A 25,623-nucleotide genomic window follows, 5' to 3' on the forward strand; every position below is an offset into this window, starting at 1 on the left:
ATGCGAATATTCGTGAGCAACACTATTTACAGCCACTTTTCTGAGCGTTTTTTACAGCTTAAAAAAGCCTGTCCATGTTATTCTATGGCATCATGCCCACATAGGTGTTTTTGAGCTGCAAATGGCATAGGCGTTTTTGAGCTGTAAAAAAAACGCAGGACCAGGGCGTTCTGAAGCTCCAGAGTAGAGCTGTAAAAACGCCAGACATTAAAAAACGTTTAAAAACGCTCAAAAACGCGCGAAAACGCTCAAAAACTCTACCGCGTTTTTTTTTTTTTACAAAATAAACATGGACAGGCGTTTTTAAGCTGTAAAAAAGGCTAACACAAGTGGCTGTAAAAACGCCAGAGGAAATGAAGCCTTATAGTTGAAGATTGACACTTGTTACCCCTTTACAGTGGTTTAGTTGGAAATCTTTATTCCTCTACTCCACTTAACGTTCGAGTTGGTGGTCACACCACCCTACTTCAGTGTTTTACGAGTTCCAGTTTTTTTTGCTCAGCTCCACTTGCTAATCATATTGGGGCAGATCCACGTACCTGCGCGTAATCTTCCGCCGGGCGCAGCGTATCTAAGATACACTACGCCGCCGTAACTTATTTATTTTATTTTGAATCCACAAAGAATTTGCACCGTAAGTTACAACGGCGTAGTGTATCTCTGGCGGCGTAAGGGCGCGGAATTCAAATGGATGTAATGGGGGCGTGTTTTATGTAAATACGTCGTGACCCGACCTAAACAACGTTTTTTTTTAACTGCGCATGCGCCGTCCGTGGGGGTATCCCAGTGCGCATGCTTGAAATTAAACCGGAACCCGCCAATGCTTATGTCATTCGACGCAAATTCCTATTCGCGAACAACTTACGCAAACGACGTAAAAAATTCGAAATTGTACGCGGGAACGGCAGCCATACTTAACATTGAGTACGCCTCAGAATAGCAGCTTTAACTATACGCCGGAAAAAGCCGAACGCAAACGACGTAAAAACAATGGGCTGGCCGGACATACGTTCGTGGATCGCCGTAAATAGCTAATTTGCATACTCTACGCGGAATTAGACGGGAACGCCACCTAGCGGCCGCCGAAAAATTGCAGCTTAGATCCGACGGCGTACGAAGACGTACGCCTGTCGGATCTAGCCGAGATGCCGTCGTATCTTGTTTTGAGGATTCAAAACAAAGATACGACGCGGGAAATTTCAAATTACGCTGGCGTATCAATAGATACGCCGGCGTAATACCTTTGTGGATCTGCCCCTTTATATCTACAGCTGCACCTGCTTGTGTGAATAAACATTTTTCTCATGTTTTCTCTGCCCCCTTCACCTCTAAAAAAAAGAGGGGTGCTGATAGCGGTGAAAAACTCTGTTACATTCCTCCTGAAGCAAATTGCTCTTGACCCAGAAGGCCATTAGATTATACTTGTGTGTAGCATAAATAACACTGCTTATACCTTGTTAAAAGTATACGCTCCCAAAATCAAACAGGTCAGTTTCCTTTGCAAAGTGATGAAGGTTGTTCACTCCATGAAACAAGGCCATCTAATCGCAAGTGGAGATTTAAATCTGGTGCCTGAAGTCCATCTGGACTCCACTTCTGCGTCGAAACGCAGGGAATCCCCCTTAAAAAAACGTCATTACCTCACAAGATCTGTTTGACGTTTGGAGATGTTATCATGGTACTGAGAGAGACTATACGTATTTTTCTCCCCTCCACTAAACCTATTCGCGCATTGACCTGTTTCTTATGCCGCGTACACACCATCACTTTATGTGATGAAAAAAAAACGACATTTTTAAAAACGTCAATTTAAATGACCGTGTGTGGGGGAAAACGTCGTTTTATGTCTTGTGAAAAACGACAAAAAAAAATTGAAGCATGCTTTTCAAAACGTCGTTTTTTGTTTCACAGAAATTGACCGTGTGTAGCAAAAAACGACGTTTATAACTACGTTTTTAAACCCGCGCATGCCCAGAAGCAAGTTATGAAGCGAGCTTCAATGGAAAAAAGTGGTGAACGTAACCTCGCTTTGCTAGAGCATTGTGAAAAAACGATGGTGTGTAGGCAACGTCGTTTTTGAAAATTGAAGTTCCAAAAACGTCGTTTTTTACTTCACAGAAATTGTCGTTTTTTTCCATTACATAAAGTGATGGTGTGTATGCGGCATTACAGATAAATGGCTGCTCCAAACCATTGGCGCATCTGTGATCCACACCACGACCTGGTCGGACCATGCCCCCATCACTATTACTATCTCGGACTCACCTAGCCTAAAACCAACACTATGGAGAGAAACTCAAGCAGCGCAGTAACTACTTACTCTAAAAGTCCTACAACTGCTCTTCAGCCTACTGTGAGCAACGGGAATTCTAGTACTGTAATCAATGGAACCATCACTGCACCTACTACAGGTATGCCAATAGGCCTTGCAGAACATCTACAGCTATGAGACAGGAAGTGAAGGGAAATCCCCAAATGGGACACAGATGGCAAAAAGAGACTAACAGGGGTTATAACCCTCCCTTACTCTATGCAAAATGAAAAATAATAATAATAATAAGACGCCAAGTAGAACTAAGGACAACACTTTTTATTTATTTTTGAATAAAGTAAGGGAGGGTTACAACCCCTGTTTTTTTTTATTATTATTACCATCTGTGTCCTATTGCAGAGATTTCCCCTCACTTCCTGTCCCATAGCCAAACAGGAAGTGAGGGGATATCCCTCTAAAGTGGGGACATCCATTAGGGCCCCCCAGGTCATCAGATCTAGTATCCCCATTGGAAGATTTCACCTCTATTATTTTTCTGGGGAGAACACAAAATGTGTGATTTTCTTTTACTTTCACTTTGAATGATAGCAGATAGAGTGGGGGAATCTCCCTCTAATGGGGGCACAGACAGTGATAAAAACCTAATCAGTGTACTAATCAATCTCCACTCTATCCACAACTAAAAAGTATTGCCTTTAGTTATATTCGAATGTAGCTCCAATAATGTGTGTGCTGAGTCTGCAGCTTCCTGGAGTAAAGGAGAGCTGAGGAGGGAATGTGAGCAGTGACAACAAGGAAGTGGCCTTTACATAACAGGACAGAGGATGGAGGCGTGCAGTCCCAGAGGACACCGGCAGGGGGAGCACCCTGGAAGACGTCCTTGGCTCGCAGAGTATGAATGAAGGAGCAGGAGGTATGGCATGCGCCTCACTCGGTGCGGGGGATCATCCGCTGCTGGAGTTTCCGTCCTGTCCTCATCACTGACATCTTCTGTCCGTACTTTCACTTTGGAGCGGAGGGATCGTCACCCATGGAGCGGAGGTCATGTGATCAGAGGTAGGAAAGTTTCATGGAGTAGCCGCCTAGTCCTGGGATCACCTTCCTACTGGACGATGGGGCGGACAACGTGCTGCTCTGGGGCTATACACTGAGCTCAGGTCCTAGTACGGATCCCGGGACACTCACTCACTCTTCTACACATCTCATCCTCACTACCAGGCACTACTTATCACTAGACTACACAGTCACACACACGACTCGCACTTATCACTCTACTACACATCTCATCCTCACTACCAGGCACTACTTATCACTCTACTACTACTACTACTACTACTACTACTACTACTACTACACACACACACACACACACACACACACACTTATCACTTTACTCCGTCTAGAAAAAGGACATTGTTAACATTTTTCCACCCACAATATCAGGACTGTGTATGCTTACTCCACCCACAATATCAGGACTGTGTATGCTTACTCCACCCACCATATCAGGACTGTGTATGCTTACTCCACCCACCATATCAGGACTGTGTATGCTTACTCCACCCACAATATCAGGACTGTGTATGCTTACTCCACCCACCATATCAGGACTGTGTATGCTTACTCCACCCACCATATCAGGACTGTGTATGCTTACTCCACCCACCATATCAGGACTGTATGCTTACTCCACCCACAATATTAGGACTGTGTATGCTTACTCCACCCACAATATTAGGACTGTGTATGCTTACTCCACCCACAATATTAGGACTGTGTATGCTTACTCCACCCACAATATTAGGACTGTATGCTTACTCCACCCACAATATTAGGACTGTGTATGCTTACTCCACCTATAATATTAGGACTGTGTATGCTTACTCCACCCACAATATTAGGACTGTATATGCTTACTCCACCCATAATATTAGGACTGTATGCTTACTCCACCCACAATATTAGGACTGTATGCTTACTCCACCCATAATATTAGGACTGTATGCAGGGCCGATCCGCCCTATAGGCTCACTATGCAAGGCGCTTAGGGCCCCGCAAAGGTGCAAAGGGCCCCCCAAATTACTAGAGGCCCTGCCTTTTGAGAAGTCATTTTCGCCCCCTCACCCCGCTTCTCAACTCGCTGGCTGCATGGGAGAAGAGGTAAGAAGTCAGCACACCCCGCTTCTCAATTTAATGTAAGATGTCATTTCCGACAGCAGAACACCCCCTCCCCCCACTTCTCAACTTTCTTTAATGTGACATGTCACTGTCGTCAGTGCCCCCCGCTTCTCACTTTTAATGTGCCATGTCATTTTGCTTAGGGCCCCAGGGAGGTCAGGATCGGCACGGACTGTATGCTTACTCCACCCATAATATTAGGACTGTATGCTTACTCCACCCACAATATCAGGACTGTGTATGCTTACTCCACCCACAATATCAGGACTGTGTATGCTTACTCCACCCACAATATCAGGACTGTGTATGCTTACTCCACCCACAATATCAGGACTGTGTATGCTTACTCCACCCACAATATCAGGACTGTGTATGCTTGCTCCACCCACAATATCAGGACTGTGTATGCTTGCTCCACCCACAATACTAGGATTTTATCAGTTTTTTTTTCTTCTGTCCATAATATTAGGATGTAGTCAGTGTACTCCACCTATAATATTAGGAGTTTGTGATGATAGGTGTTGATAATGTCCTGTGTTGAGCAGCTTCTTCTTAGTAGGGAAGTGATGTTCCAATGTGCAGGTGAGTAGTATGATGAGGACAGTGCGGTGTGCGGGTGAGATGGGAGGATTCCATGTGTTGCACTGGGCAGTGAAGGGCTCCCATAGCTGTTGGTGGAGGCAGGCTGCCATGGATGTGTAGGGAGGGGAATGTGCACACTCTGCACTGCTTATCAGAAATTCCACATCCCCAGAAAATACGTTTTGTGCATGGTCTGTCCTGTCCGGGGACGTCTAAACTTGGCAGGACCTACCACTGACATACTGGAGTCATTCAGAGGTCACCTGACATAAATGGCCGCTTTTGTCATCGTTTATGGGCCATCTGCAAGGATGGGCAATTCCAAATTAAAGTCCAAATAATGGGGAAAAACTTTTTTATTTTTTATTTTTTTTATCACAAACCTACAATAGGTTTTCTTTATCGCTTTCCTGCTGGTTCTACACACACAGTATCACACAAAAGTGAGTACACCCCTTGCATAAATATTTTATTATATCTTTTCATGTGACAACACCGAAAAATTGACAGTGGTGCAATGTAAAGTAGTGAGTGTACAGCTTGTATAACAGTGTAAATTTGTCGTCCCCTCAAAATAACTCAACACACAACCATTAGTGTCTAAACCGCTGGAAACAAAAGTAAGTACACCCCAAAGTGTCAAAAGTCCACTAGGGTCCTCTTCCACTCCTCCATGACGACATCACAGAGATCATTGATGTTGGAGACCTTGCGCTCCTCCACCTTCCATTTGAGGATGCCCCACAGAAGCTCAATAGGGTTTAGGTTTGGAGACATGCTTAGCCAGTCCATCACCTTTACCCTCAGCTTCTTTAGCAAGGCAGTGGTTGTCTTGGAGGTGTGTTTGGGGTCGTTATCATGTTGGAATACTGCCCTGCGACCCAGTGTCCTATAGGGAGGGGATCATGCTCTGCTTCAGTATGTCACAGTACATGTTGGCAATCATGGTTCCCTCAATGAACTGTAACTCCCCAGTGCCGGCAGCACTCATGCAGCCCCAGACCATGACACTCCCACCACCATTCTTGACTGCAGGCAAGACACACTTGTCTTTGTACTCCTCACCTGGTTGCCACTACACACGTTTAACACCATCTGAGCCAAATAAGTTTATCTTGGTCTCATCAGACCACAGGACATGGCTCCAGTAATCCTGTCTTCAGCAAACTGTCTTCAGTAATTGTCTTCAGCAAACTGTTTGCGGGCTTTCTTGTGCATCATCTTTAGAAAAGGCTTCCTTCTGGGGCGACAGCCATGCAGACCAATTTGATTCAGTGTGTGGCATATGGTCTGAGCACTGACAGACTGACCCCTCACCCCTTCAACCTCTGCAGCAATGCTGGCAGCCCTCATACGTCTATTTCCCAAAGACAACCTCTGCATTTGACACTGAGCATGTGCACTCAACCTCTTCTTTGGTCAACCACGGCGAGGCCTGTTCTGAGTGGAACCTGTCCTGTTAAACCACTGTATGGTCTTGGTCTCAGTGCTGCATCTCAGTTTCAGGGTCTTGGCAATCTTCTTATATCCTAGGCCAGGGATCCTCAAACTACGGCCCTCCAGCTGTTGCAGAACTACACACCCCATGAGGCATTGTGAAACTCTGACATTCACAGACATGACTAGGCATGATGGGAATTGTAGTTCCTGAACAACTGGAGGGCCATAGTTTGAAGACCCATGTCCTAGGCCATCTTTATGTAGAGAAACAATTCTTTTTTACAGATCCTCAGAGTTCTTTGCCATGAGGTGCCATGTTGAACTTCCAATGACCAGTATGAGAGGGTTAGAGCGATAACGCCAAATTTAACACACCTGCTCCCCATTCACACCTGAGACCATGTAACACTAATGAGTTGCATGACATCGGGGAGAGAAAATGGCTAATTGGGCCCAATTTGTACATTTTCACTAAGACCCCTTTCACATTGAGGAGTTTTTCAGGCGGTACAGCGCTAAAAATAGCGCTGCTATCCCGCCTGAAAAACTCCTTCACTGCAGACTCAATGTGAAAGAAAAAAATCTCCTGTCAGCAGCATCTTTGGAGCTGTGAGAGGAGCGGCATGTATACTGCTCCTTCCCATTGAAAACAATGGGAAACCGCGGCAATACCGCCCGCAATGCGCCTCTATAGAGGCGCATTGCGGGCGATATTAACCCTTTATCGGCCGCTAGCGGGGATTAATACCGCACCCCTAAGGCCCCAGTCTGAAAGGGGCCTTAGGGGTGTACTCAGTTTTGTTGCCAGCGGTTTAGACATTAATGGCTGTGTGTTGAGTTATTTTGAGGGGACAGCAAATGTACACTGTTATACAAGCTGTACACTCACTACTTTACATTGTAGCAAAGTGTCATTTCTTCAGTGTTGTCACATGAAAAGATACAATAAAATATTTACAATAATGTGAGGGGTGTACTCACTTTTGTGAGATGCTGTATATGTTTCAGCCAGTTCCACACTTCTGTGCTGAGCGTGCGCTCATTGGTTTGCTTCCAACACAGTGACTGAGCACTTGAATGGGCCTTATGCGAGATTGTTGCTCCAAAGAAGCTCAGGGACCAAATTTGGGCCCTGAACCAGGAGCAATTTTACACTTGCATTTATTCGAATAACAATTGTGCCAAAATTGTGCTGTGTTTTGGGTGTCCTTCAAGACCGTCGTTTGTTTGGGGAGATGTCCCTTCACTTCCTGTTCTGACAGTAGCAGGAAAGCGCTTCAACATGAGGGGAAATGCCTTCTCGGACAGTTGTTTCCCCTCACCTTCTGTTGAAGTGGCAGCTGAAAAATGTTGGCTTTGTTATTACTTTGCGTCTTCATGATAAATAGACCCCAAAAGGAGGACACAGCGACACCACGCTCCCATACAAATATAGCAATAAACATTACCTCCCTCTATCCAAAATAATTTGTGGCTCTTTCTAGGGCTTGTTCCCATCAGCGAGCTGCACTTATCACACCGCAATTAGTTTCCTTTATTCCACAGAACTTTATAGAAATGTCACAAGTGAGATTTCATTCCAGTTCTTTTCACTGTGATGCAGTGGTTTGCAACCATCTGTGGTGAAAACTGTCCTGCGTTCTGTACTTTTTTTTTTTTTTTTTCTGGCATTGCTGTGGTGCAGACTGACCCCATGGGAAACAAGGTATAGTGCCTTGTCTATGGATTGGGGCTGCACTGGAAATAACAGACAGCATAGTTGCAATGCATCTGGTGTGAATGAGCCCTAATGCTACCTTTTTATAAACCATTAAAAAATCAAGCGCCCATTAACGTGTCCCTGTATGGCAGCATGAATATTTGAATAAGCTCATTTACACAAAAAAAAGTACATCTATTGTTTGGGGCCGCACACATAAACGCAGGCTGTGCTCCACATGTGTTAATCTGCAAGGTGTGTTGGGGTGGCACCACATTGCTCCAATAAGTAATGTGTGTTACTCAAAGGTAGTAGTGTAAGAGGTGGTTCACAATGCCATGACCTGAAAGTTGGCACTCGAGGCAACTTCAGGGAATTCCTGGGTGATCTTCCTGTAATCTCGGATCCAAATTGCATCAATAAGATAAGGAGCCGACTTGGAGTCAACTTCCATTGAAATCTATGACAGGACTATTCTGTGTACCACATGGGCGCATACTGTAGTCAGTCTGGGGGAGCCAGAATTATTGTTGGTTGGTAGGGGATCAAATACTTTTTCTACTTATTGAACTGCAACTCAATTTTAAACATTTGTATTTTTTTTTTTTTTACTATTTTTAGTTGATATGTTATCTCTAGCATTTTAAAATAGTCCTCTGATAAAAATGATAGACCCTTCATTTTTTTTGTAAGTGGGCAAACTTACAAAATCTGCAGGGAATCAAATAATTTTCCCCACGGTAGTGCCAACAGTTTGCGCAGAGCTTTACAACATGCGGGCATATGGTACAGTTACAATGCTTTTCAATATAGGAGGAATCGGAGAGCCCCTCTCATTAGAGCTTCCAATCTATAAGAGAGGATCAGGTGATCCAAAAGGTTATAGCTGTGGGGGGGATAAGCTGATGGAGAAAATAAAAGTACAGGTGTTAGACAGGGTTGGCTTCTCTAATGAGGTTTTCAGGAATTGCCTAAAGATGGACAGAGTTTGAGAGAGTAGGACAGATTGGGTTAAGGAGTTCCAGAGGATGGGAGGGGCTCAAAAGTCCTGGAGGGCCAGCATGAGAAAGAGGATAAAGGGTAGACTGTATTTTTATTGCTCATGAACTAAAAACTTACCGCAATCCAATACCCTAGTTCATTTTGTGGATTAAAAAAATAAATGGATTTGGCTTTATTTATCAAAACGTGAGGAAAAATATTATTTCCTATTGCCCATAGGAGTTACTTGAATTGCATGGAGGAAAGTGATGGAGTGTATACAGTGAGTACTAAGAGTTTTTCCTTCAGAAAGTATAGTAATGGGATAGGAAGGGGAAACCATTTGTAAATTTTAGCTTTTATGGTAATTTTTTTTCGCAGTCTGAGTTGTATCATTCATTAATGGATCATTTGTTAGAAAGTGGAAGTGAAACTATACAAATGTGCTGAGTGTGCATTTCTATGGGTGGGGATTTTTTACTGACGTATATTTATTAGAGTTCAAAATACTGAATCCCAAGCTTTGTTTGAATGTAGCCTGGCTAGGGTTTAAACATGGTGTGTCTGCTCCTCAGAAGGTACTATGGGTGTCCTTGCAGTGAATGGTGAGTTTTTCTATTTATGTATATGTGCGTTCTGTGAATGGGCAAGACCCCATTGTTTTCAGCCCAACTTTCCAAAGGTCAGACAGACTTGCACTGACACAGCTGAATGCGGGTCCTGAAAGCAAATAATCTGTGGGCATGCATCAGCTTGAATTTGGGAATGGAGCATAGCACCCTTGCAGACAGGTCTGTACAATGCCTGTAGGCTTTCTTTACCCTGTAGTAAATGGAACCAAATCCTAGCACAGCGAGGGCCTTTCAATGCCTTTGTGTGTGTACTGTATATTTGTTCTGTTTACTGGCTAAATACGAGGCAGACTTTTTAAAGTTCTAAAAGGTGTGATTAAAATCATTAAACAATCCAAGGAATTGGCAACAGATGATTTTTATTGATTTTTGCACTTCCAGACAAACATTTTGACTAAAGAGATGCAGGTAATAGAATGCAGTGAGTTGTGCCAATGGCGTACTAATACTTCCACAGGTGAACAATTAAAGGGGAACTAAACCCTCGTATCCTTTTCAGCCAAGGAAGCTGGCATCTTAGCCATGGTATTGCACATCAGCTATGACACCAGTGATTTCATGGCCTGATAGTTCAATTGAGAGCTGACATAAGCACACTAGTTAGTGTGGCAGTTATCATTCACGGCATGTCTTGAAAGTAACTGGAAATGAAACAGGTGTATATGATAACTCAAAAGGAAACCTAAAAAGGGATGTTAAATCTTTCAGGAGAATTCTGTATACATCAGGAAAGGATCATATCAAAAGACAGCATAATGTAATATTTCCCAACATAGAATATTCCAAAGAAACAGGAAACGTACCATGTGTTATGCCAACCAGAGGCACATGAAAGAAACAATATTCAAATACCATCTCATTATTAGGCCTCATGCACACTGGACGTTTAAAATGACGTTCTAAAAACACCAGTAGCTTTGCAGTGAGTTTTTTTCAATGTTTTTTTTTGCTGGTTTTTATAGTTTGTTTTATCTGCGTTTATCAGCGTTTAAGTGTTTTTTCAGGTGAAAACGGCTGAAAAACTCCTCATAATCCACAATTTTTTTTTTGTTTTTCTTCAAAGCCAAAAACTGCTGTTAAAGCGGAGTTCCAGCCTTTTAAGTGTAGCTGCTGACTTTTAATAAACAGACACTTGCCTGCTCCACGGTCCAGCGACACGGCCGCCTGGAGCGTCGCTCCTCTCCCCCCCCCCCCCCCCCTCCGGCCGGCGCCTCCATTCATAGTGTGAAGCTTTCGACTTCACGGCCGGGCACTCACTGCGCATGCGTGAGTCGCGTTGCGCTCTGAGTGGACAGGCGATCTCCTGGGACCTGTCACGTGTCTCTGGAGATCGCCTAAAGGGAGGGGCCGCCTAAGGCGAGAAGAGAAGTCGCCAAGGCGGTCCCTGGGCGGAAGGAGGGAGTGGGACAGGGAGTCCCACGCCTACCGAAGCCCCCCCCCAAAAAAAAAAATTGCTTGGCAAATGTGGCATGTAAGGGGGCGAGAAGTGCTTAAAGCGGAAGTTGCACTTTTGGGTGGAACTCCGCTTTAATAGCCTATGTGTGCATGGACACATCGGATAACATGATGGAGAGTTTAATGACTGTAGAAAAAAACATCTAAAGACAAAAACGGCTGCTGTAAAAACGTCCAGTGTGCATGAGGCCTAAAAGTGAATGAGTAAAAAACGAAAATAAAACGTTCACAAAACACAGAAAACAATTAAACCGTAGAGAACAACATTCTAGATTCTAGTTGCCTAGTGAAACTATGTTTTATAGCTGTGGTGAGAGATCACACTGAAGGGCAACAACATGAACAATGTTTGCAGGTAACACGTAGATTACTTTGTTTCCTGATCTGTCTCTGTCTGGGTACCAGTGTCATTTAATATCTATGTTCACCTTTTAGACCTACAAGACATCAGCTGTGCAAGCTCAGGATTCTTTTCCCTGGCTGAATGGAGAAGAGGTGATGAGTTGGGTATTAAGCAAGACCACAGGTTGAAGGAAATAAAATTGCTCAACTCCCTCCCTTGTGCAGCATTACTGTACTCTGACAGCGGGAGGTTTCCCAGCCACCAGAATACAATGATTACTGCAGGCATCTATAGCTACCAGTAGCGAACGCATGAAAACAATAATAGACTGGTTGTTCAACCAGCCTGTCCATACACAGATCGAAATGTGTCCAGTTCCTGCTGAACCAAGCAAATTTCGATCGGTCTATGGCTGACCTTAGTGGGAAAACTATTAATTGGAATGTTTTCTAACGTGAGCAAACCATGTTCCCCCAGCACTGGCTGAATCAGTAAGGCGACTTTCACATGGGCAGCCAGGGGACATTTTACCACACCCCTAAAAGCTCTCATACATCCGGAAGGGGGGGCTGTACACATGCCGCAGCCGTGATGCTTTGTTTTACAGGCCGAGCCAATTTAACGCAACATGTCTAATTGACAGGCAGCACTACCTCTCAAACTCGCCTATTGAAGGTTGTAAACTTGGTAGAAAAGAAGTTTAAAGGGGTGGAAGGGTAGGTAGGTAGGTTCAGGTGTATAGTCACAAATAGGAAACACTCCTGCTTCCAGCATACACGGTTCCTTTCATCTCCACTCTAGCCAGAGTGGGTATTACTCACCCGGATAGGTCCCTCTCAATGGTCTAGCAGCCGGGATGGCGCACGGAATAAAGTACAGTCTCCGCCACAGACCTCCCTTTATAAGGAGACACTTTTGGTCCAGAAACCTCTGCCACAGGATTCAGCACCTGGATCTCTCCAGCTTAACTTTGATAGAACTTTGAATCTGACATCCACCGTCAAGCCTCTCAGTGTATTGTGCATCCTTCGATAAAGTTTCCAGGCCTTCTTCCAAGATACCAGCCTCTTGCATGGTCATCTCCAGGATAGGTCCTCCCCTGGCTTTCTTCATCAAGTGGCTTCCTCCCGCAGGACAGACAGCACAGGATCAGTCTGACTACTGGGCCTACCAGGCGAAGTCTCGACCCCAGACCAGCGTGGTACCCAAGTCAAGATTCAGGACACGCACCCAGGCCAGGCGGGCCACGAGGCGCGTGAGATGAACCCCCCCCCCACCAATGGCATCTGTTCCTCAAGTACCCCTCTCCAGCATGCACAGCGGAACAATCACTCCCACCGATTGGCTTCCGAGGGGGAACACCCAATTCACCCTGACACAGCTGCTGCCACCCTTGGCCTGGGAAGGTAACGAGACCCCCAGGCCAACAATGGTGGTTACTCCCAGCACAGCCATGGCTGGAACAGAGGCTAAATTGCCCTTAATTACACTTGTCTGAGCCAAATAACGACGACTCGGCCCCCCTCTAAATTTACAGCAGCGCCTGTTCAACAGGAGCAGGGCGTTACACATGTAATACAAGTTTAGAAGGAAACTTGTTACCTCCTTGTATTACAAATAGCTGGCCTGGTATACAGACCCATGAAGTCCGATGAAGAGATTCCATCATCAAAGTCCTAAAGCGAAGAAGGAATCCACTGGATGAATCAATAATGCTGGCATGTTTAAAAAAAAAAACTGATGTGAACTAACTTTTTAAGGTGTTCCATTTCCCATGACAAATATTATAATATTCATTATTGCATTTGAAAGACAAGTATTTACTTGGAAAGGGCAGTTTCTTCTGCTGGTATATAGATAAGGTTTATGGTCTGATCCCTGTTGCTCAACAACTTCTATAGGCTAAAAGTCCTTTTTATCTGTGGAATGTTGCCTGGTCACAATAGCAGAATGAAAGCAGAGGTCAGACATGTAAGGGATGTGGGATTATTGAAGAACCTATACTGATGACAGCACAACCTTCACATTGTACTTTAGCTGTTTTTGTGACCGCAGACTGCACAGTTTGTCAAAAGGCAAAAAACTTCCATGACAGAAATGGATACGACTTATTTGTCTGTAAAGTAAAGTGAAGGCCATTTGTCAGCCGACCCAAAGTCACTGAGGGAAGATCTGCCCTTGCCCATAGCGGGCAGAGTTTTGAGGGTCACAATGCCATTGTATTATTGGCAAGGCTAGATTTCAAGGTTTAAGGTCCATTGACACTAGCTGCCTTGGCCAAAGCAGCCCTCATGTAAGAACAAGGTCTGTTTGCCTTATGTCCTAGTCCTTCAGTTGACACCAACATGCCGATTTAGTGTCCTCTGGGGTAAAAAATGTGTTTTAAATTTTGGGTTCTAAAGGTAAATTTTATTTTTTTCCCTAAATAGCTTCCTTTACCTTAGTGCAGTCCTCCTTCACTTACCTCATACTTCGATTTTGCTTTTAAATGTCCTTCTTTCTTCTGAGAAATCCTCACTTCCTGTTCTTCTGTCTGTAACTCCACACAGTAATGCAAGGCTTTCTCCCTGTTGTGGAGTGTTGTGGAGTCAGGACGCTGTCTACGTTGCAGATAAAGGAGCTGTGTTAGTGAGCGCCCTGACTCTCCTGTAGTCCAATAGAGGGGGCGAGCAGGACACTCCACACCAGGGAGAAAGCCTCACATTACTGTGTGGAGTTACAGACAGAAGAACAGGAAGTGAGGATTTCTCAGAAGCAATAAGGACAATTTGAAAGCAAAATCGAAGGATGAGGTAAGTGAAAGAGGACTGCACTATGGTAAAAGAAGCAATTTAGGGAATTTTTTTTTTATCTTTACATCCCCTTTTTTAAGCTTGTTCTGACACACTGTACTGCAGCAGGTAACCATAACATAAGAAGTTAAAAAAATAAAAGAATGGCAACGCATATGAATGGATCGCAGTGCATTTTAAAGTGTTACTAAACACACAACCCTCAAATCAGTCTGTATATGTAGTAAAGCATGCTTTTTATACCCACTATGGAACCTTAGGGGGCTCTGCATTGTGTAAAAAGGCTATTTGAATCTGTCTTCTCTTATCCTCCCCTTCTTTCATAGTCCCCAATCCATCTCCTGATGGTACAGAGCCTCTGCACATGCTCAGTTTGTGTACGGCTAAAGTTTTTTTTTTTGTTTGTTTCTTGAGAGGGTAGATGTGATCAGCACAGGGCCAATCGGCACTGTCCAAACAGAAGGTCCATAGGGTCATGCAGCCTCAGTCAGAGGAGAATGAAAACTCCTTACAAGCTTTAACCAGACACTGATAGAACTCACAAGACTGCTTTATACCACTGATGAGGAAAGGTATTTAGCAGCTTACATTTACTAAAATAATTGCATTTTCGTGTACTGTGGAAGACCAGATATAGTGAATGCAGGCTCCTGGGTTTAGTAACACTCTAAATCGCACACCAGTGAACAAGCTTTGTACAAACAATATCGCGTGTGGTGTCAATGGGCCATAATGCTGCTCTAGGTTCATTGTAGTTATGGGATATGTCTGTCCATTTTCACTTTAGGGATCTTGATCAGTGGCCTGCAAACTACAGCCTTTTGCTTGCCTTTATTTGGCCCTTGAGGCGCAATAGCTGCCACTGACACCAGCGACGGGGCGCAATAGCTGCCACTGACACCAGCGACGGGGCGCAATAGCTGCCACTGACACCAGCGACGGGGCGCAATAGCTGCCACTGACACCAGCGACGGGGCGCAATAGCTGCCACTGACACCAGCGACGGGGCGCAATAGCTGCCACTGACACCAGCGACGGGGCGCAATAGCTGCCACTGACACCAGCGGCGGGGCGCAATAGCTGCCACTGACACCAGCGGCGGGGCGCAATAGCTGCCACTGACACCAGCGGCGGGGCGCAATAGCTGCCACTGACACCAGCGGCGGGGCGCAATAGCTGCCACTGACAACAACTATTTTCTCCCCCCTAATGCCAAAGAGCGGGCATGCATGAATCGTTTTGGGGAAATGGCATACTATATTGTTATTATTGTTATGAACAGTGGTGTTCTGAGCTGCCAAACACCCAGTTGACAAGTGATTATTCTATTCGGAATTCCCCTGATAGACAGTAGTTGTCGTCATTAACTTTATTAGGATGGGAAATTAAAATCAAAGGGGTTTTCCAGCTAGTCAGGAAGAAGCACACCACAAAGAAAAACAAAAAACCCTGTCGTTTTCCTGAATGTGGTAAAAACCTCTAGAGCATTTGAATACAAAGGGTGATCACAAAAACTCCAGGGGGTTTCCTCTTCATAGGTCATATCTGATTAGTTTTCTATTCGTAGAAACTCTTTTTGTATTGTGTTTTCCTATATGGCCAATGCATGGCTCTGCGCTCATCACCTCTGGGTGCATTGTGTTAACATGTCTACTACAGAGTAGACTTACTGCCAGCTGCTCTGTTCTACCAAGCTATACGACACAGTGTAAATGTTTGTATAAAATTATCAAGCTAAATACCTTATTTCAGATAGTTTCTGTGCCATCACGTGACCTCCGGCCACTCTCCTCCCCCCCAATCTAAGGGCTAGAGCAGGAGGGGCAGAGATCCCCCTCTGGCATCAGCTGGGAGGTCACATGACCGATGTGCTGTCTGATTAATCCCCTCCCACTGTAGTCCTTAATTCGAGGGAGGAGAGCGGCAGGAGATCAAGTGACTGCAAGGAGGTGACCTGAAAGAAGGTATTTACCGGGATAATTTTATACAAACATTTACACTGCACAGCTGCACCCCCTGTTCAAAGGAATGACAGGCTGGCAGGAACGGCAACTGCCCACCAATCGTTGCATTTACTTGCACATCAAACAGTTGCCTGTGGCTAGGGAAAATGACTGACCTGCAATGCAGACTGATCATCCTAGCCTGGTTTTCATTCCCTAGCCATAGTTAACCCCTGGGTATGTGGATACATGTGACAGCCGCAGCTCGGCCTGTCATTGCTTTGTACAGGCCAAGTGGGTGCAGCTCTCCGGAACCACCTAATGATTCTAGAAGAATCCACTGCTGGACCCCAAATCACCAGCGATAATGAGGCCTTCCATTTCTACATGGACATAGATGGCACCTGACTCCAGAGGCCACACCAGGACGATTGTTAAATGACCTTCTGAAGGTCAGACACAGTAATAACCCAGCTGGCTTTTATGGCAAACCAATATATCCCATTCAAATGCAGATCTGGATCAATGGCCTTTTAAATCGATTCCAAAGACAAAGTGACACGTCCAGAGATGCATAATTAATTGGCTGTAATTAGCTTGTATATTTTCCAGCAGATTTTCTGTATACGCATTTAGTAAAGAGGAATATATTGAGAGTTTTCCCCGTTGCATTATTGATGTGATTGCTGCTGTTTGGTGAATAGGTTTTAGCATTGTGATATGGGTTATTTGTTTAAATGATGTCTCATTGAGTTATTAATTAACTTCTGGTGACCTCTGCACTACACCAAGTCAGCACCATACTTGTCATGCATTATCCAGCTATATCCTTCACATAGCAGTAATGTGGAAAGAAGGAAAAATTGCATGCTTTTGTGTTGTAGCGTCATACATTATATTTTTGTATCGACGTTACGAACGTACCTGTGACAGGTGCAGGATTGCTAAACTGTTCAACAAAGTACAAAGCAAGTGATTTCATTGACATTGGCACAAATATGAATGGTTGCTCTGACTTTGCCTTACTGATTAATCCTGTGTACTGTATGTGTCGAATCTGCTGCATATACCGATGTAATAAAACTGCGAAACAGAAGCACGGCCACATTTTTTTGGGGTCATCAGGTCTCCTGTGACCTAGAGTCCGCCTATAGAGGGCTATTGCCAGCTGACATGACAGAGCCACTGCAGGCTCTGGAAGATCCCAACAATAATGTCGGGATGCACCCAGCTGCCTGATTGAGAGCTGGAACCAGCTGTCAGCATAGGGCTAGGAGACGGCACTCAAGAAGCAGAGCTGAGGGTGGTGACTAATGCCCTGTACACACGTGCATGTCCGATAAAATAATATCGGATGAACTGTCATGATCGGCTCTCGAAAGCTCTGTACTAACGATCCGATTATCGTACTATTCTTCCTCGGATGACATTTTTCGTACGATATTTGGATTTTGTGTACGGGCCATAGCAGTCACCGCTTTCTGTTCAGTGCTAACTGAGAATTGAGTGATCAGTGATCATGTGATCACTTAGGTCTTAGATGTGCCAACGTGGGACAGCTGTAGCAGCACACCAATACAGCATCATTGAGGTGAGTATGTGTGTTTTTAATATTTTTTTTTTTTTTATATACCGGTACTCCAAACTTCTTTTTTAAGAAGACTTAAAAATATCTGTAAAATACATAATTATGAGCTATGTTTTACCTGCCGAAGGATTTGTCTGTTTGTCCATCCAGCCTTTAGATTTACACAACTCAACCTTGTCTGGGAGCACAGAAGGCCTACTTTTGTCTTTGCTACAGTTCAAAAATCTTTACAGGTGTTTTTTTTTTTTTCCTGTTACTGGGCAGTGAAAGGAGAAGCAGCAAACTGATGAGTTTATCTCTGTCACTCTGCTCTATCCTCCAGTCGGCATGCTCCTTGTCAGCACATGTTTGATTGGCTCTTTGTGCCACTTCTCCCTCTCCCAGTAGACTTTAGGAGGCTGATACCAGGTCACATTTCAGGTACATTGCTCGAACGTAAAAAATGCGATTTGAAGTTGTGCTGATACAGAGCCGCATTCGTTTGTGTCCTTTAATATCTATCCAGAGTTTAGCCTGAAACAAAATGTTCATTTTCCTACGGACCGGCTGTTTGTGTATCAGGAGCTAAACCGCGTGACCTATCATTTTCCAGGAAGCATTTATTGCCGTCTCTAAAGCACTATTTACAGTTATATACACAGTAATCTAGTGTTCACCAAGAAAATCTACTTTAAAGCGGAGTGCCATCCAAATATTGGATTTCAGCTGTCCAGATTCCCCCTCCCCCTCTGGTGTCACATTTGGCACCTTTTCATGGGGCCGGGGGGCAGATAGCTGTCTAATCAGGGATTTGCTCCCACCACCGGCGAAAGATCGCTGCAGGATCTGCGGTGATCTACACCATGTCAGGCCTCTCCCGCTGTCTTCTGGGAGACACACAGGTCCCAGAAGACAGCAGGGACCAGTGGGATCATGCAGTGCGACTCGCGCATGTACAGTAGGTAATCAGGCTGTGGAGCCGCAAGGCTTCACTTTCTGATTCCCTTACTGAAGATGCCAGCACCTGGAGGGACAAATTGGCTTTGGGTGAGGACATTATGGGAGCCCTGGACAAATAAGTGTCCTTCTTTTAAAAGTTGGCAGCTACAGTATTTGTTGCTGCTGACTTTAAATTTAGTATTTTATTTTTTTGGGCGAAACTCGGCTTTAACCAGCAGAATTTCTTCATGGCTTAACCAACTGTTCTCATGCAGGATACATAGGGGTTGCTATTGATGGCTTCCTGCTGACTACCTGACTGGCCATGCAGAATTACACAGTACACGGAAGTCAGTGAAAAGTCAACATTCCTTATCTGTACATTCTGGATCAGTGGGTTTAGAATGCTGAAGACAGAATGACAGGCAGGCAACTAGCATGTCAAGAAAGAGAATCGGCACGTTAAGATGGTCATAGACCTTTAGAATCTTGGTGGGTTCAGCAGGAACTGGCCGAGATTTGAACCGTAAATGGGTAGGCTGAATGGACCAGCCTGCCAGATTTTACATGCGATTTCTTGCTAGTGGCTGTTATAGCTGCTAGCGGTAATCACTGTGTTCTCCTGGCGGGGGTAGGCTTCCCCTCACTGGGAAGAACACCATGGCTTCACGGGAGAGATTCCCCCTTCAACACTGACCCATGGTTGCAGGAAAGAAGATCACTCCGTCTATGGCTGGCCTTAGAGCATCAGCTACTGTAACTTTTTCCATTTCTTTCACAAGTGTTTCCTTAAAGCCTGACTCCAGGAATATAAAAAAAAAAAAGCACTCTTGCAGTGGGGCACTTCTGCACATCAAGGGTTAAATGGTTGTTTTGTCTGGGACTAACATAAAAAGCAATTATACTATTTCTTATTTCAGCAGGGTCTCTCTGGTACTGCACCTGTCGCCCCACAGCTGCCACTTCACTTATATGAGCATTTTATGCTTGCCCACCAGATCATCCAATGCCTTTGTCCACTTAACAGCTTTGCGGCCTTGTGAAGGCCGCGGCCTCAATTACCGGCCGGCCGGTAATTGAGGCCGCGGCTTTGTGGCCTTCTGCTGGCCTCAGCTTCCTTCTGTGAAGGCCACAAAGCCGCGGACCCACCGCGATCGCGCGCCGGCCGGTAATTGAGGCCACGGCTTTGCGGCCTTCTGCTGGCCTCGGCTTCCCCAGGCTCCAGGTCACAATTGCGACCTGGCGCCCGGATTTTGTCGAGGCCTGTCTTAACCACATAGGAAAAGTATTACCGAACCCTCAGAATTTTATAGCTTAAGGCCCCTTTTGTTGAAGTCCGTCTTTTCATCAGGAAATCTGTCTGCTGAGCTGGTGGATGCCAGGTCCGCTCTCCTCAATTCACTGGTGGTTGGATGTAAACGGGCCGTCTGTCCACTTGCACCCAACTGCCGGGACGCAGTGGGAAGGGGGTGGGGGTCACCTCTACTGCCGCCGATAAGTGATCTTGCAGTGAATCTGTCATGGGCACCACTTATCTTAAAACAGACCGCCCGCCATTTAGGAAAATACCGTGGTTATGGCAGCTATCTGCTGCCATAATAACGGTATTTGATGTTAAAATAGCAACGTACATCCACGGTGGGCTGTAAGTGGTTAAAGGGATATTTAAAGGCAATTACATTTTTTTTTAAATAACAAACATGTCATACTTGCCTGCTCTGTGTAGTGGTTTTGCATTAAACGGCCCTGATTCTCCTCTTCTAGGGTCCCGCACCGGAGCTCTGTGTGCCCCCTGAGCAAGCAGCTTGCAATGGGGGCACCCAAGTAGGTTTGCTCCCGAGCTGCCACTCTGTGTGTCCATTCTCCCACAGAGCCGAGGCTCATTGATTTAATAGATTTATAATGCGCCAAATACTGACCCGTCAGGGCAGTGTCTCTCCCTCTCTCCAGCCAGTGGCCTCAGCCAATGACAAGGGAGTCCCTGGAGAGCCAATGCTCTTGTGCACATCGCTGGATCATTATGGGGCTCAGGTATTTGGCAGAGGTTTTTTATGTTCATACATTCCAAACAAACCTTGAACCTTTAGAACCACTTTATTATCACTTAAAGTGGAGGTTCACCCGAAAAGTTAATTTTTAACCTTAGATTAATGCTCATTTTGTGAAGGGGAATCGGGTAGTTTTTTTTAAAATTGAAGCAGTACTTACTGTTTTAGAGAGCGATCTTCTCTGCCGCTTCCAGGTATGGGCTGCGGGACTGGGCGTTCCTATTTGATTGACAGGCTTCCGACGGTCGCATCCATCGCGTCACGATTTTCCGAAAGTAGCCGAACGTCTGTGCGCAGGCGACGTATAGAGCCGCACCAACGTTCGGCTTCTCGTGACACGATGTATGCGACCGTCGGAAGCTTGTCAATCAAATAGGAACGCCCAGTCCCAAAGACCATACCCGGAAGCGGCGGAGAAGATCGCTCTCTAAAACGGTAAGTACTGCTTCGTTTTTAAAAAAACTACCCGATTCCCCTTGACAAAATGAGCATTCATTTAAAAAAAAAAAATTCGGGTGAACTCCCGCTTTAAAGGGGGAAAAAAAAAAAAACAGGCATTCAGAAAGCAAACAGTGGGAAAATGTAAACAGAGTGGATGAAAGGGAAGGAGACACCCCCTTGTGTAAAGATCCTCCATTGTAGCCCTCAATGAATAATGGAACGTGCACATGGTAATGTTGTAAATGATATTTGTGTTGATAGCGTACGCACATGTTTAGCCACATGAATGTAAAGCATGCAGAGTGAGATCACTGGTCAGGACTGGGAGTTGTCATGACTTGTTTTCCTCATGTGGAGTCTATGAACATATCCGTGTACAGCAGGAGAAGAGAGAGTCCCTACCTAGACACACACGAGTCATTATGGAGTTCATCCTCCAGTCACGGTGACACGGCGCTAATTAACTCCACTACGCCGTACAGCACACGTGCGCTTAGTTTAGACGCCTTTCACTGGGGAACTTGTCAACACACTGTTGGAAGCAATAAGCTTTAGCACATAGTACTCGTTCAGCTATCGCTTCCACAATGTTCATTACAGATGTGGACGGAGAAGGCAGTATAAAAGATTGCAGTAAATGACTACTTGGATGAAAAGCTGGCCCTCGTGAAATCTAACGACACCAAGGAAGGAAATCATTCTGTCATCTGCTCTTCACAATAAATATAGACAATAGTGTGCGTGTCCTAGGAAACACAAGGAGGAGAAGCTGCTGGGAAGACATGCTGTAATTCATTTATGGTGGCTATGACATTTTATCACTGTATGCCTTTCTATACAACTGTTACATATTATAGCAAAGCCACATCTGGATTGTATACCCAATGAAGTGACTGGCCTCGGTTAATCGCGGAGAGAATTGATATTTCGGTTCTCCCCGCGGGATGACCCGCGATTCTTCTGTTTTCACAGCTGGTTCCACGTAACCAGCGTGGAACGCAAAAGCCGCCGATATCAAAACCGACGTCAGCAGCCTGCGCCGCTGGATAGATTCCCGAGCTTTAAGTCTCAGTTCTGTACAACAGTAGTTTGTATCCATGCGCCACCCAGTGGTTGCCGGCGGTACTGCTTGTGATGTATTACTCCCCATTCACATCTAGGCGTTTTGTCGCCTGTAGTGCGCCGCCGCTGCCGCCAGAGGGATGAAAAGACATTGCCCTCTATGGAGATGGTTCACATCTCCACGCCGAACGCCTGCCGCCTGAAAAAAGGTCCCGGACCTTTTTTTCAGGCGGCTTTCGGCGTTCGGGAACCATCTCCATAGAGGGGCACATCTAGGCGGACAATCGCTGCATTTTGTCGCCGCAAATCGTGGTACAAAACTCTGCTATTTGCCGCCGCAATTCGCGGGACAAAACGCCGCAAATTTGTCTGCCTAGATGTGAATGGAGCCTTAATCCTTCTCACAGTTCTGTACAACTGTGTGTATCCATGCACTATCCATTCTGATCTATAAAAAAAGAGACCAGTGATATGTCTATAATGTTAAAGACCATATAGCTTCTATGAAAAAAGCAGAATCAAAGTTTGATTCTGCTTTTTTCATAGGAGTTATATGATCTTTAACATTATAGACATATCACTGGTCTCTTTTTTTTATATATTCATATTTTTCAGATAAATCACAGGTTTATTTTTTTTTTTGGGGGGGGGGGGGGGTTCTGGCATACATTTTTTGAGAATCGTGAGAGAATCGTGATCTTTAGTCTAAGCAAAAGAATCGTGATTCTCATTTTGACCAGAATCGTGCAGCCCTAGCCTCAGGTGATGCAGAGATCAAACTAATCCTCTTTCACAAGTTATACCTGTTTATCTGCAGTCTTCTGTTCAAAGTCCAGAATTTATAAAGCTTGTCTAGGCTGTTGGAATACCCCCTGTCACACAGTTTGCAGGAACAGAGCTAAAGGTCCCTCCCCTGTCACCATTTTTCTCTTGGTGTCAGGAAAACTTGTCAGAAGCGATTCATTCTAAAATTAGAGGAACGAAGCAGCAGACAGGAATGACACTTGGTGCTCTTAATTGACACAAGTACACTCTATAGAGGGATATGCTTTGTTTACCTCCCTGTTTGTCCTGATGACTGTTCACTCACACAAAAAGTGAGCATAAATTAGTTTTGGAGTTGTCCCCAGAATAATAGTTAAAGGCTGGTACACACGGGCTGAATATTGGCCAGAAACAGAAACCATCCAACATTTGGCCTGTGTACAGCAGCCTGTCCGACTTCTGTCGAATGGGCATGCTGGAAAACCAACAGCCCACTGGCATCCAATCAGCGCTCATAGCCATCGGTGACGGGGAGCGCCCCCCCCCTGTCAGAACACAATAGCTAAAAGGGAAGATCACTGTCCTAACATGAAATCGTTAGTACATTGAGCTCCTCAGTTGTTGTTTTTTTTGGTGGGGGGGTTTCAGCCTGCTGGGTTGAACGAAAATAATCTACCTGTGTGTACCAGGCTTAAAGCGGAGGTCCACCCGAATTTTTACTTTTTTTTTTTTTTTAAATCCAGTAGCTACAAATACTGCGGCTGCTGACTTTAAAAAAAATGGACACTTGCCTGTCAAGCGTGCCCACGATGTCGGCAGCCAAGGCCAAGCAATATCTTGGCTGCCCCCCGCTGCCATCCACGGTAAGGGAATCAGGAAGTGAAGCTCCTGAGACCAGTGTGTTTCCCAGGAGACAGCGGGGGGGGCTGGGAAAGTGGTGTGACTCCCATGGGAGTCTATGCCCTGAAGAAGTGGGTGCAAATGATGTAAAGTCAGATCAAAGCCGCACAAAAAGTTGCACTGGACTGCACTGTAAAAAGAGCCTTTCTGTTGCACTTATTTGACATTTAAAATGTGTTCTCCCTGTTATAAGATTAAAGCGCCAGTAGATCACTGAATGATTGAACTATTCCATTAATTGTAAATCTAGTTTAAAAAAAAAAAAAATATTCAAAAAAACGAAATCTGGTTTATTAGTCTATATACAACTTTTTATGTTTTCACCCAATTTTCCTTCTTTTCCTAGGAAATAAAGTGAAGCGAGACATACCTGCGTTAGACCTGCATTTACCTTGTTGATATTCCTCCATCTTGTGCAAAACTCGATTCCCTTAAAGGCTGAGGATACATCTCAAACACGAAAGACATGTCAATAGGACTAAAGCAAGTATTTAACAAGGACAAGACATTTCGACCCAAGAGAAAGTTTGACCCTGGCACACAAAGGTTTGAGTTACACAAACGGGCTCAGGCATCGCTGAGCTCCGGAGTTGACTTGAAGGCTACGGTTCAGCTGCCCAATGGAGAGGACCTCAATGACTGGGTGGCTGTTCATGTGGTTGACTTTTTCAATAGGATTAACCTCATCTACGGTACCATTTGTGACTCCTGCACAGAGACCACGTGTCCTGTTATGTCTGGGGGTCCAAAATATGAGTATAGATGGCAAGATGACCTGAAATACAAGAAACCTACTGCCTTACCAGCACCTCGTTATATGAACCTACTCATGGACTGGATTGAAGTGCAAATTAACAATGAAGATATCTTTCCTACTAGTGTGGGTAAGTCTCATTTTTGCTTATCAGTTTAGCTCCCAAATTATACCTGTTTTGTTTCTTCTTCTGTCTCTACTGGTGCAAGATCTGTCAAAATGTAACAAAGTACAACTAAAGGCAAAAACATTGTTATACATTTTTGGAAAGAGTGCCAAGGGATTAAAATGTTTGTTGGTTTTTATTGCTGTCTGTGTCCTTGTTAAAAGAGAAGTATAGGGTTCCCCACCCATCATACTCGCCTAGGTCATCGGATCAATGCTGCATCTGTCTTCTGGTACTGAGTACTGAGCGATCAAACACTGCCGATGGTTCTCTCTGTTCCCCAAGCAGAGAGCTGCTGGCTGTCAATCAGCAGCTCTCCGTTCTGCTCCTCCACGCTCACTGGAGCGCTGAGTTGTGGAGGAGTGGGCAGCAACCACCTTCTCTCTGAGAGGCTGAGGCGGCTACCGGTCCAGTGACGTCAACAGAGCGGACTTCGGCCTACTCTCTGTGCAAAACGGACTGCGCTCCTGTGACCCAGAGGAGAGCTCAGGCTGGACTTCTTCTCCTTTTTAAGAAGATTTACCTTCTCCGTTTTTCCTGTTTTTACCTTTTTTATACCTTTTTATCATTGAAAGGGAAAGTAAAAGAAAATCTCAAATTTTAGGTGGTACCCAGAAAAGTAATAGAGGGAAAATAATCCAGTTGGGACACTAGTTCTGGTGAC

At 44.9% G+C, this 25,623-nt stretch overlaps 1 protein-coding gene across 3 annotated transcripts in view; it reads left to right on the forward strand.

Annotated features, from left to right (window-relative positions):
* Positions 1-3,102: 3,102 nt before the first annotated feature.
* Positions 3,103-25,623, forward strand: part of MOB3B (MOB kinase activator 3B) — a 107,880-nt gene continuing 85,359 nt past the window's right edge. The window contains exons 1-2 of one of the 3 annotated variants that reach the window (XM_040358594.1): positions 3,103-3,328; positions 24,386-24,923. In XM_040358594.1, the coding sequence (XP_040214528.1) occupies positions 24,506-24,923 (418 nt within the window). In that variant the 5' untranslated portion in view covers positions 3,103-3,328; positions 24,386-24,505. Of the gene's footprint in view, positions 3,329-9,681; positions 9,758-21,735; positions 22,114-24,385; positions 24,924-25,623 lie in introns of those variants that run through there. The other 2 variants (XM_040358601.1, XM_040358607.1) reach the window with 2 other exon arrangements.

This window comes from Rana temporaria, chromosome 1 (assembly GCF_905171775.1).
Source record: "Rana temporaria chromosome 1, aRanTem1.1, whole genome shotgun sequence".
NCBI classification, from domain to species: Eukaryota; Metazoa; Chordata; class Amphibia; order Anura; family Ranidae; genus Rana; species Rana temporaria.